At 32.3% G+C, this 14,091-nt stretch overlaps 1 protein-coding gene across 1 annotated transcript in view; it reads left to right on the top strand.

Annotated features, from left to right (window-relative positions):
- LOC140441319 (uncharacterized oxidoreductase YjmC-like) overlaps positions 1-7,217 on the top strand; it is a 40,454-nt gene extending 33,237 nt beyond the window's left edge. Inside the window, exons 7-8 of the mRNA XM_072531968.1 lie at positions 3,482-3,627; positions 6,973-7,217. Of these exons, the coding sequence (XP_072388069.1) occupies positions 3,482-3,627; positions 6,973-7,131 (305 nt within the window). The 3' untranslated portion in view covers positions 7,132-7,217. The remainder of the gene's footprint in view (positions 1-3,481; positions 3,628-6,972) is intronic.
- The last annotated feature ends 6,874 nt before the right edge of the window (positions 7,218-14,091 follow it).

The following is a 14,091-nucleotide window of genomic DNA, read 5'->3' as shown; positions in this document are numbered from 1 at the left end:
AAAACAAAAAAAAAAACAACAATAGTGCTTCAACGAGTCATAAAAAACCATGATAATTTGTGTTAATAACAGTCTTAAGAGACTGCAGGTGATTTTAATTTGTCTTCTGTAATGGGCAAATGGTCATTATACATTTTTCTTGTGATTACTGCATTATTTGTATTTTTGCGAACTGGTAAAAACTGCCACTCCCCTCAAAGTTTAGTTTGAATTTTAAAGGTGGAATACATTAGAGCCCTCAGATTATTCACGCATGCATCTCCCACTTTTTTCCCTGGACGAATGGAGGAATAATACTTAATATAGTAATAGTCATTAAAAAATTGGTGATCAATGTATTTAACTTTGTATGGATTTTTGGAATTTTTACGGGCCTCTTTAATTATTTCTACATAATTGGATGGTGAATAAATGCATTTATTTTTTTTTTCTTTCTTTCAATGGTGGAGTGAAACACACACTACCGAACTCCATTTGCGAGTGACCCTTAACTAAATATTTCTGTATAATTACCGTATCATTTGCGTTGCAGAAAAGCTGAAGTGCATTAGCCAATGTCACATTGCGATTTTGTGCAGAACATCCATCGCTATAAAAAATTTTTGGTTTGTCCTTTTCTTGGGCATCTAACTCTTCATTTAAAAAATCAATTATACAAGATGTAAAGGAGTTGGCATGTGTTTTGCCCCCTCGCTCATGCCATACATAACAAACTACCTTACTATTTGTTAAATTATAGATGGTGAAGTTATGGCATGCTAGTTTCTGTTTAAAGTATACCATGCCTGCTGGGACGATAGGGACAAGTTGGACCGCTTGTACATCCATCGTAAATACGCACACTTTTCCTTCCAATGCATCTTCTTTATCCTTGATTTTTTCCTTTTTAGTGCGATCTTTTTAACTAATGTGTGATTTATAATCTTGCACATCGACATTCATACCATTATCTTCTATATTAATACTAGCCAAGCATCTACTTTGGGCGTCATTTTTTTAAAGAGATCCTGTTTGAATAGTAGTACTCCTTGGGTTCAAAATATCACAGGAATGCACTTGAATGTTTTGTGAACAGAGTGATGAAGAAGTAAGGTGCTGGAAACTGGAGGATTCTTCTCGAAAGGTCTCATAAAGTTGTTCAAAGCCTGTATTTGCTTTTTTCCAATCTTCTTTATGACGGCTCTTAAGTTCTGCGACCTCCTCTTTAGAATGTGAATTTTGATTGGTAGTACTTTCATTCTGGTCAATATCAGAATTTCTCTTTTAGACTTTCTAGTGTTGATTTAACCATTCTCGAAGCCCGGCTTGCCTAAAAATAAAACAAAAAAACACTTATTTTGTTTCCAAAAAACCTCGTAAATCAATATTGTAAATACTTGATTATATTTTGGTAGGTAACAGAAACTTGTATCACAATTTTTTTCACTTAAAAATTCACTGTAATATATTATTTTGGAAATTCTTATACCAACTGACAAGTTTTTGTTTTTCCCTAATTGATTTATATAATTTGTTTCAGTTGATCAATTGAAATATAATAATTGAGTCATTATAACCTCAAATTTTTTTAAATAATAATAGTTATGTTTCTGTTTAACGTAAAACAATGCATCTACGTATTATTAAAACAAAGTGATAAGATGTTTTCACTTACCATAGCTTCTAATAAACAGTTATAATTCTTATAAACCTATATAACTGCACAAAAATGTTCAGTATTTAACAATTTTTCAGACACTTGTTGACTTACGTGGTTTCGTGTAAAACATGTGAGATACAAGGTTTCTAAATTCGAGTGACGGAGATGCAATTTCACATGCTTTGTAATAAGAGGTTTCTCAATCGATGCAGCTCGATTTATTAATATAGGCCACACGAAAAACGCAAAACCATCGAAAATTGAGATACGGGGTTTTGACATCTTAGCGACGAAATACTATATGAAGTAAATCTAACAATCGAAAAAAGTTTTGTATCAGAAACCCGAAAAATCAGGTTAACAAAATTAAACTTATAAGTTATTATTTGGCAATGAGATAATAAACAAAATGAATGTTAAATACAAAAATGGAAAAACAACATAAGACAAAAAGAGTTTGATATTACTTTAAAGGGATACTAATTTTTATTTTTGACAGTTTGATGAACTGACAATTATGGCAGTCTAAAATTGATACCTATAGGTCAAAGAGAAGCATAGGGAGTTTCAGTAACACTCAACATAATATTCTGGGTCGTCCTGATTCGTCCTTGGCCGTTCTGATCTAGGTAAATCTCAGTGGTATTAAAGTATTAACTTATATTAAATTTCCTAATTATTCTAGTTACTGTTGTTTGACTAATCGTCTGATCTGGATATATGGTTTAACTATAATCAAAATTTTTATTCTTTGTCTCTCATTCAAACGCACAACCATTTTTGGAAAATTAGGTCAATGCAGATCTCTCTCTCTTTCTCTATCTTGTCGTTTCCATTACTGAGGATCGTGATTTTCTCCAATATTTCTAACAAATTTTCTCCATTGGTCTCTATCTTTAGCTGCTCTAACAGTTTCGCAGATTACGTGGCCCGCTGAATTTCGAAATATATAAAATAATATTAGGTTTGTTATACAACACGCAAAGTTGTTTGCAAAGTACAAATACAGGGCGAACAATCACAGGCATTTGAAACGCATGTTGGGCTGAGACAGGGAGATGCGCTGGCGTGTCTCCTTTTCAACATAGCTTTGGAAAAGGCGGTCAGGGATGCCCAAATAGACAGCAGAGGAAACATTTTTAACAACCAGTGTTGACATATGGGTCGGAGGCATGGACCATTTCCAAGGCAGATGAAAATCTCCTGCTTATATTTGAACGAAGGATCCTGAGAAGAATATTTGGTGGCATCTGTGAAAATGGTGTTTGGAGAAGGAGGTACAACTACGAGATATATCACAGATATAAACATATATTTGGTGGTAAAGACGTAGTATCCTTTATAAAAATAGGAAGACTAAGATGAGCAGGACATCTGGCAAGATCACAGCAGAACAACCCTCCTAGAAGAATCCTTATGTCACAACCTGTGGGAAGTAGAAAAAGGGGTAGACCAAAACTCAGATGGAGGGATGGTGTAGATGAGGATGGTAGACAAATAGGCGCAGCAAACTGGCAACAGTTGGCAATGGATAGAACTGACTGGCGTAATAGACTTGGGAAGGTCGAGGCTCTTTTATAGGGCTGTAGCACCAATGATGATGATACAACACGCAATATTATAATCAGTATATTCACCAATATGTTTCCTTATGTACATATATATTTATTTTTTTTATCATCATATTAAATATTGTTGTCTTGTTATATACTGCGGATATTGATTGTCAACTCTATATTCTTAGTTGTCTTTATTTCCATTTTTTAATTTTTTCCTTCTGTTAGAGGTATGGTATCCACTTTTAATTTTTGGTGTTATTATTTTTTCAATTTTTATTTTCAGGATCAAATTATGGTCCTAAAGTACCAAAATTTGGCACAGTAGAAAATCTAGGACATGCTTTCATAGCGATTAATCCAAAAGTATTCGCACCTGGAGTAGAAAATAGAATGAGTGACTTGATGAATCTCTTAAGAAATATGGAATCTGTAAGTATATTATTATAGTTTATTTTCTTTATAAAATAAGTATCCACCACTGAATAAAAATAATAAGAACATTTTTTGTAACAAAAAACACTGAAAACTTTGTTTTCAAAACTTCCACCAAATTTATTATAAAATCACTACAGCTGTTTCGGCAGAGTGCCTTTCACAAGTGATCTATTTTTGGTATGCGTTTATACTTTATAGTCTTTAATGAAATAGGTTAAGGCTCTTTGTCTTAAGTTGGTCATTCAGAATTATATCTGTTTTTTTAATTTGTTAATTTCCATAGATTCTAACAAGAATAGCTTAAGGCCTTTATTTTTAATGTGAAGAATTTGAAATTCGTCATTAAAAGAATGATTATGATCTAGAAGATGAAGTGCATATGTAGAATCTGTTTTTTTAATATTGAAAGCCCTTTTATGTACTGCTATTCGTTTATTATAATTTCTACCAGTTTGACCGATGTAAGTTTTTGGGCAGTCGCCACATTTAAGTTTGTATACACTACTGTGTAAGTGCTTTTTATTTTGGCTCTTGTTGTTTTTAATATATTTGCAAGTTGTTGTTTATTCTGAAAGCTGGTGTTATTCCTTTCTTTTTTATGTGTTTCGCTATTTTTGTTGATATTTTGCCAGTACATGTAATCGAGCAGAAGGTGGGTACTGGTTTTTTTCTCTGGTAATGGAAATACTCATTTCAGGGCTTTCTTGTGTAGTTTTCGATTTAAAATTTTATTAAATGTTTATTCGTTGTATCCATTGTTTACTGCTATTTCCTTAATGATATTTAATTCTGTCTCAAAGTTGTATTTTGACATCGGAATTTCTGTTAATCTATGTAACATACCTGCATACATGATAGGCTGCCAGTTTATGTTGTGTGGGATAGGATGATGAATTGTGTATAGTCATTACAGTATGGGTAGGTTTATGAAATATGGAGAAATCATTTTTGTTTATAAGTCTGACAATTTTTAAATCTAAAAAATTTATGGATTGATTTTGTTCTGTTTGTACTGTAAATTCAATATGATTATGAAGTGAATTAATATACGATAAAAATTGGTCGAGTGGCCTGTTAGTTCCTGTGAAACATACCAGTACATCGTCTTGAGAAAGGCAATCAATCTGCCAAAACAGCTGTAGTGATAAGATTTTATAATAAATTTTGTGGAAGTTTTGAAAACAAAATTTTCAGTGTTTTATTGTTACTTAAAATGAATTTCCATCAAGTAACGGTCGAATCCATCAATTACTTAAAATAACATTTTTTATTTATTCTGATTATCTACAAAGTGCAAACAATAAAAAAATAGTAAGATACTAAGAAATTTTAAAATTTAAATAAATATATAGAAAAACATTTAACCAATTTGCAAAAATAGAAAGGATAGTCATTGTAGTGCTAGTACTGATAGAATAATAGTGTTCTTAGACAGATATTCTAGCTAGAATATATTGTGGGCCAACAGAAATAGAAACAACATCGATTTCGTTTTAGAAATAATTTATAAGTAGATAGTATCCAGTCTAAGCGAAATAACCCAGAAATATTGAAATTTATTGTATTCCCAGCCACGGCATTTATTTTGTTCATGTCTTTACATCTTATTATAAGATTTAATGTTTTACACATTTATTGTAGCCCAGAGGATAGAAAACGATATTATTAAATCGCTTTCGTTCATGGTCACCAAAGTAGTTTGCACTTATGTACGCCAACTACTGCACTGGTTGGTAAAGATTTAGAGACATTCGTTGGACTTTCTGAGTTTGAATTTATATCAGCCCGGGTGTCTGATGAAGCAGGGATGCTGAAATAAGTCATAACACTCTATTGATAATGATTTAAAATTTTATTTTAACGATTTTAACACGGAAAGTTTAACGACTTTGTCCTCCTAGGCCATATATTTGGCCATTTAATTCAACAAAGCGATAGCAGATTTTGCTATTTAATCTTTTACATATATATATATATATATATATATATATATATATATATATATATATATATATATATATATATATATATATAGTAGTATTTATCTGCCACACTGAGTAGTGCACTGCTCCTGCAGTTTACAGGCGTTCGTATAATTCGTTTAATATATTAATATAAATAAATACTATATTATTTATATGTATATGTTACTATACAGTTCCCGGGCACTTTTTTATTGTGGCCAAAATCACACGGCAGGGCAGTAATCAAACATTGACTGTCTAGTTCAAAAGGCTCTGTTACCAGTTCATCCTCTTCGAGAGCTTTACCATTTCTTCGGGTCATTATTCCCTCCAGTAACTTCTCCTAGCCTAGTTATTTAATATCTGGTTCTATTGCCACAATTCTCAGCCCTGCAGTTTGCTTATCTAAGTTCAGTAGGTCCTTGAAATTCTTATATTTGGAATTTACCTTATTTTCTTTCCCGAAAATTCTTTCCTCCCTATCCTTATACTTGTTAGTCCTGTTAAACTTTATAACTTTATTATGAATTATTATAACTTTACTGTGTGTATCTAGCTCTACCTTATCTTGTCGAAGGACATTTTTTCTATCAACGCTTTTCTTTCACTCACAACCCAAATTAGGTTGCATATCTTTCTTTATTTTTGTTTCCCATTACCTTTCTTGCAGTTTTTCAATTATCCTTTTTGATTTCTTCGATCTTTCACAAACAGAAATGGAATTTGGGTTAAGAACAAGGCCAACCTGCAAATTATCAGCCAGCATTTCATGATATCTCGCTGTACCTTCTGTGTCTTTCAACTTCTCTTTTCAATCTTCCACTTATTTTTCATACTAATACTATTAAAGATCTACTGGGATCAGTTCACAAACAGAAATGGAATTTGGGTTAAGAACAAGGCCAACCTGCAAATTATCAGCCAGCATCTCATGATATCTCGCTGTACGTTCTGTGTCTTTCAACTTCTCTTTTCAATCTTCCACTTATTTTTCATACTAATACTATTAAAGATCTACTGGGATCAGTTACTTGTAAATCATTGATCACAAATTAAGTACTAAGCTTTGCAGCTACTGCGTTTTAGGCCTTTTATTTCTAACCGCAAGTTCTCAAAATAAAGAATACACAACAGAAATATTGATATATTATATTGTATGTCGTCCTTGTGATACCTAAGATTTCTTATATTTAAAATTCCACACTCACGTCCTGACAAATAATTAGTAAACAACTTATTTTCTGAATCAAGATACAGTATTATGTATTTATAAAAAAATGTAATTTCCACCTTTCACATCTGCCAGATGTCCCGCGATGGTTTATCTTTATTAAAATTTTGCCAATGTGTTTTACTCACTTTAAATGCATTTCAGATAGATCCAAATCTACCAGTGTTAGTCGCTGGTGATCCTTCAAGACAGAATATGGAAAAAGTTCATAAATATGGAGGTTTATCCTACGTCCAAAATCAACATGATACCAATAAGAAGCTTGCTGAAAAGCTAAATGTCTCACCAATGAAATCAATTTGAATAATAGGACATATATAGGACATAAATGTTATTTAATTTATGCTTTAAAATATGTTACACCACACTCAACAGAAAATAAAATGCTTCTCCTAATTTTTTTCATTTTTATTTTTAACATGCGATACAAAACTCACCTCTCAAAGCTCTTTAAAGGTCATAGTAAGCTGCTTGACAACGTCATAGCTTACCAAGCTTGTATCATCAGACATTAAATTTTGTCAATATTATACGAGGTATGATTTTGTTTAATTATGTATTCTAACTACTTATTTACTTTAAAAGTACAGTATATATTTTCTTCTATTTAATAAATTCTCATTGTTAAACCGGCTAACACATTTAATATGTTTTAAGCTCGAAGAAATTGACTTTGTTATTTTGTCTCGCAAATCACAGAAAACGATGTAAAATATCCAATTTCTGTGACCATTTAAGTAGTTAAAATTATCGCCTTTCATAAGAGCATTACAATAGCGCTGATTTATACCCATAAACTGAGCACTTGTTCCATGGACCACATAAGAACGGTCAGATGGTTTTCTGCCCATTTTATTTCACCTTAGATTGTTTAGATTAAGACAGCGTACGAAAAGGATCTCCAGTTGATCGGTTACGTCCTTTTTTCGAGCCGCGCGCCGGCGTCGCGACGCGCAGATACAACTCTACTATGGTTTGTTTTTCAACCAGAAGGAGTAAACTAAAAAGACAGATTCACAGCCAAGAAACTTACTAGAAAAGTCACCAAATACATCTTCTTTTTTGGCCTATTTCGGCCTATTATCTCGTCCTTGTGGTAATCCAGTAATCGATTCTAACCTAACGTTTATTTATGAATATTAATTTTTTCCAATTCACTTCCGATATATACTTTTTTTTGTTTTTCTAACCACAATAAAAAATTTTTGGATTGTTATGAAGAAGTTGAAGAGTTTTTAGAGTCTATTTATCACATTGTAGAAGAAAAACGTCCGGAACGTATACGAAAGCGATATATTCGTGATAAAATTATATTTAAAATCCAATATTTTTACAATATTTCATCAGCGCAATAACTTAAACAACAAATATTGTATGCTACTTTATAGGAATATAACCAGTTTTTATGGAATTGCCCATTTTTCAAATATACAGGTATAGACAGGTTCATACATATTGTTTAGGATATCTTGTTCATTACTGTTCCAGTCTGCTTCTATTCCTTTATTGTTCTGTAAATAGTTAAATTCGCAACACCTAAAATTAGCACATTACTTTAATGAATCTTTATTTTAACAATAACTATTCTGAAAATCTAACCTGTTTCCTGTTTTATTTTTGCTACCATGGTTGTTATTTTTATTCCAGGATTATCAATTTTTATTTGTTTGTACATGTTTATAATGCATTGTCTTTCATTTGATGATAAATGACCCAAATCTACTCGGCGTTTTTTAAGTGGGGAAGGATAATTACCACTAGTACTTGGCACTGAATCCATCATCATCATCATCATTCAATCTTCGCTTATCCACTGCTGGACATAGATATCCCTTATAATTTTCCATCTATTTCGATCTTGTGCCTCTTGCATCCAATTCCTATGACAACGTTTTAGATCGTCAGTTCAACGTGTTGGTGGACGACCTCTGCTTCGATAGGCATCATCTCTTGGTCTCCATTCCAGTATCCGCTTTGTCCATCTATTATCTGTCATTCGAGCCACGTGACCTGCCCAGTTCCATTTCAGTGTTGCTACTCTCTCTAATGCATCAGCCACTCCTGTTCTTTGTCGTAGCTGGCGATTTGGGATCTTGTCTCGTAGTGAAACGTCCAACATAGCACGCTCCATCGCCCTTTGACACACACGGATCTTTTGAACTGTTCTCCTTGTCATGGTCAACGTTTCCGCACCGTAAGTTAACACTGGCAAAACACACTGATTAAACGTTTTTCTTTTAAGGCATATTGGTATATCAGACGATTTGAAAATATGGTTCAGCTTGCTGAAGGTTGCCCAAGTCAGTCTTACACGACGAAGAAGCTCAACGGTTTGGTTATCTTTTCCTATGCGAATCTCATGACTTAGGTATTTATAGTCCATTACCTGGTCTATGGATCTTGTTCCTACGCATATATCTTCGCTGACTACAAGATTTGTCATCATCTGGGTTTTAGATATATTTATTTTCAAACCCCCTTCTAGCGAGGAAAGGTAGAGCTGATTTAAAAGTTCTTTGGCCTCATCTATCCTATCAGCTATTAGTACAATATCATCTGCAAACCTTAGATGGCTAAGCTTTTCTCCGTTTATGTTTATGCCCTTGTCGGTCATTTTTGCCCTTTTACATATATATTCCAAAAGCGTAGTGAACAGTTTCGGCGATATGGTGTCCCCCTGGCGTACTCCACGTTGTATCGGGAATTTCTGGGTTTGACGATCACCCACTCTAACACTGGCTGTTGCGTTTTGATATATATGTTTAATTATATTTATATACCGATAGTCAATTCGGCATTCTGTCAACGCTTTCAACATTTTTTGTTGATTTACGGTATCGAATGCCTTTTCATAGTCGACAAATATTAAAGCTAGTGGTTTATTATATTCAGTGCATTTTTATATAAGATTTTTTATTACCAGTAGGTGATCGTTTGTTCCTAATTTCCTACTGAATCCATATTGTTATCTTAATAACACTAATACGTTGCTAAATAGTTCTGAAAAGAACTATTTTTTATATAAATGCAAACAAAAAATCTAAAAATTAAAGGAATAACGCAGAAAATACAAAAAATCGTCGATATAAATTTTGAATTTTAAAATGTCATAAATGTCATTAGTGTCAAAATGTCATAATTTAGTGGAGTAAACTTGCCTGCGGTTGGACCAATTACAAACAAGCATTACGACGCGGTAAATTTGAATTACCTACTCCTCTTGGTTAAAAAACAAACCATAGTCTACTGCTTGCTACGATTAATACACCATATTTCTAAGGTAAGTGTTTTAGTTTTATAGAGAAGAGCAATGAGTTAAGCCAAGTATTTTTCGTAATATTTAAATTAATTGCAAAGTTATTCACAATAAAAATATTGCTTTTTTTTCGATTATTATTCTAAATCATTTAACCAGCACCTCTAGTTTTACATAAAACAATGATTTAGAATTAAATTTATATGATATTCTCTGTTTTATTGTACGTGTTTTAAACGGAGTTTGCTAGTCTTCTTGCTTATTTTCTTGTATGTCGTAAGACATATTCTTAAGGCGAAGGGGAGAAATCAGCGGGTTTTAGATTGAACAGTCGGTCCGCCGGATCTTTGCACAAGTATGACATTATTCACGAATTATTTTTTATGTTACGTCTCTTTCCTACTCACAGAAACTAAAACTATTAACTTAAACCGCCTGTCCATACACAATACCATGCATTGAACAAAGACAGCCATAGAACAATGATCGCTGATTGTTTCGTCTACTGACAATTGACATGACAATTGGAAATTTTGTTTTGACAGAGTTTGTAATATTTTTATAAATTATTTTCATTTGATTTAAATAATCAATCCTTTTTCATACTTTATATATACATATTTTTTAACAAACAGTTGTTATAACGACTAACCCTTACCTTCGTATTCAATTTATTAAGGTAAGAATTCATGTATTAGCTAATAACGAATAATATATTTTTTTAACCTCTAAATTGACATTAATTATTTAAATATAGCTAAAACTACGTCAACGGACAATATGAAATATTTTTAAAGGTTTTTATTTTTAGAGTATGCCTGGCAAGCCTTTGACTTCTCAAGCTCAGCAACTTGTGTTGAATGTGTTGGAGTATTTCGAATTAGAAAAAGTAAATGGAGGGCCTTTGGAGCCATTTTCATCTGTTCAACAGGTAACATATTGGAATGTATGTTCGTTTATGAAAATCATTAAACAATTCTTTATTTAAGAGAGTAGCTGCTGCATTAAAAATATCACGAACAGTATGTACAATTATTAAAAGGAAAGAAAATAATCACATTCTTTCAAAGCCAGGCAAAAGTAGACCTCGTCCGAAAAACAAAACAACTGATCTATCTGAGGGATCAAAAATGGCAGTGCGTAATACAGTATACGACATGTACCAACAAAGTAAGTAGTTACCAATTTCTTCAATATGAATTTGATATACCATAAGATAATGGTATCATGTACCATGATAACCAGAAGGTTCTTTTTAATCAATACTTTATATAAATGTATGTTGTAAAAAAGATTGTTGAGAGTAGTTTAAGAAAATTTCTGCTGAAAACATTAATGGATATTAAGTCAATTTTCTTGTGAGTTTTTTAATTTGATATAATTTATAGTTTTATAAACACAAAGTATTACTTTTTTTTCATTGAACTAGTTATAACAGTGTGGTTTGTTCTGTACTTATCTGTTCTTTTTTTTTAGAGAAACATGTTACTCTGCAAAGTATAAGTAATGAATTAAGGGATAAAGAAGTGGCATTTATTGGCAAAACATCTGTTAGCAAAACAAAAGAATTGGGACTTAAATATGAGAAGGACAATAATCGAAGAGCATTAATTGAGCGCACCAGTATTGCTGCTTTAAGAGCCAAGTTCCTTCGTAAATATATGGAAAATATTAATGCTATTGTATGAAATACTAATGATATAATAATATTAATGCTGTGCATCCCAGAGACCTTGTTTTTTTTTTAGACGAAACGTGGATTTATTCAAAGGGAAATAAAAACAATTTCCTGGCAAGACAACAGTGTTAAAAGTGTACGTAAACCAGAAGGGTATGATGGTAAACGCTTTATAATTGTTCACGCTGGTTCTTCGAAAGGATTTGTTACTTAAGCAAGTTTATTATTTTGCTCAAAGAATAAAGTAGCTGATTATCATGGGAAAATGAACAATCCAATTTTCACTAAATGGATAAGTGAAAAATTAATTCCCAATTTAGAAGAGCCATCATTAATTGTAATGGATAATGCTCCATACCACAGTGTGCTTTTAGAAAAGCAACCTTCTACTATTTCAACTAGAATGGAAATTATTACCTGGTTGACAACTCACAAAATCAAGTATGAGGCAAAACTCACAAAACCTGAATTATTACAAATTGCGAAAATGAACAAAAAAGAGAATGTGTATATAATTGATGAACTACTAAGAGAACACGGCCATGAAGTGTTGATACTACCTCCTTATCACTGTGAATTCAACGCTATTGAATTAATTTGGGCAAACTGCAATTCATATTACAATAAGCATATTGGTAGAGATGGACATTCTGATAGTGCTGTTATAAATATGTGGAAAGAGGCACTAAACCAATGTAACACAGAAATTTGGGAAAAATGTGTGAAACATACTCATGAAATTATTACAAAGTGGTATATCCGAGAAAAAAATATGGTTGACACTAACATTCAACCAATCATAATAGACACTGGTAATATGAGTGACTCAGATTCTGACAGTGAAGAATTCTTAAATTTATGATTGGCTACGTGGCTGTATAGTGTATGAGGCTTCAATAAATATTTAAATTATATTAATTTTATAATAAATTTTTTTTACCCAGCTCAAAAGTTTTCTATTTTTTAATTTATTATGCATAGATTTCTTTATTTGAAGTTCGTTGTGTTAATTTTTGTATGACCATTTTTTAAAACAAAGTGATTACTTAAGTCTGAAAACCATATTTAACACTGAATAAACGAAATTATCAAGATGATGGAGCCCTGACGTAGATTTATATTCAGTTTTTTAGATCTTCTTGTAGTGTCTATCCGTTTCGGATCTTGGCGACTATCATGATAATTTGTACTTTGCGCACTGTTGGTCTGAAAATATTTGTGGTTGTTGTGTTGAACCACATACATAGATTCTTCAGCCAGGAAATCCTTCGCCTTCCTGGGCCTCGTTTTCCATCTACTTTTTCATGTAAAATTAGTTGCAGCAATCCATATATTTCGCTGTTCCTAATGATGTGACCAAGGTATTCTATTTTGGCTGTTTTTATTGTGGTTATCAGCTGTTTTTCTTTTTCCATTCTTAATAAAACGTCCTGATTAGTAACTTGACCGGTATAAGATATCTTCAGGATTCGACGAGAAAGCCACATTTCGAAAGCCTCAATGTTCCTGCAGGTAGTGTATGTGAAAGTCCACGACTCAACTCCGTACAATAGTATAGGAAAGATATAACATAGTAGTAACCTGATTTTTATGGGTGTTAATAAATCATGACATTTGAATAGCTTGGCCATTTTTTGAAATGTAGATTTGGCTTTCTCTCCTACATTTAATTTCTAAGGAATGGTCCCAATTTTTACTCTTAAAAGATGGTTTATTAAGCTGATGGTCGGCAAATCACTGCAGGATACGGATTTTGTTTTCTTTGGTACAGCAATAAACGTCGGCGTGACTTCAGCCATGTTCTTGGTTCATTAAATATTTTTATTAGGAGTTGAGTAACGTTGGTGTTAAATAGTTTTATGATCAGCATGCGCATTGTCAGGTCCAGGAGCTTTGCCATCTTTTGGTTGTAATATTACCTTTTCCACTTCACTTGATGTGATTTGTAAGTGGTCATTACATATGTGGGATGGAGGTTGTTGGGATCTACTATCATCAGAGTTCTTTGATAAACTTGGTCCATATGCAAATTTCTTGATTTTTATCTGTGATGATGTTTCTATGTTGATCTCGCAGTTTGTAAGCTGTATTTAATTTCTAAAGACCAGCTGCTTGTTTATACATTTTAAACGTATGGTGTTTTTCTTCCAATAAATATATTTCTTCACACTGTGATTTTAACCAATTTTCTTTGGCCTTTCGTATTTGTGTTCTTATTTGTCTGTGAATATTGTTGTACATTCTTTTGTTGTTCTTTGATTTTTTTTCTTTTTTCCATGAGTTGCAGTATCTTGTCATTCATCCGACTGTTCTTTTTCTCTTTTTTCTA

The sequence above is a fragment of the Diabrotica undecimpunctata genome, chromosome 1 (assembly GCF_040954645.1).
Source record: "Diabrotica undecimpunctata isolate CICGRU chromosome 1, icDiaUnde3, whole genome shotgun sequence".
In the NCBI taxonomy this organism is placed as follows: domain Eukaryota; kingdom Metazoa; phylum Arthropoda; class Insecta; order Coleoptera; family Chrysomelidae; genus Diabrotica; species Diabrotica undecimpunctata.
This window is presented reverse-complemented; position numbering and strand designations above follow the sequence as displayed.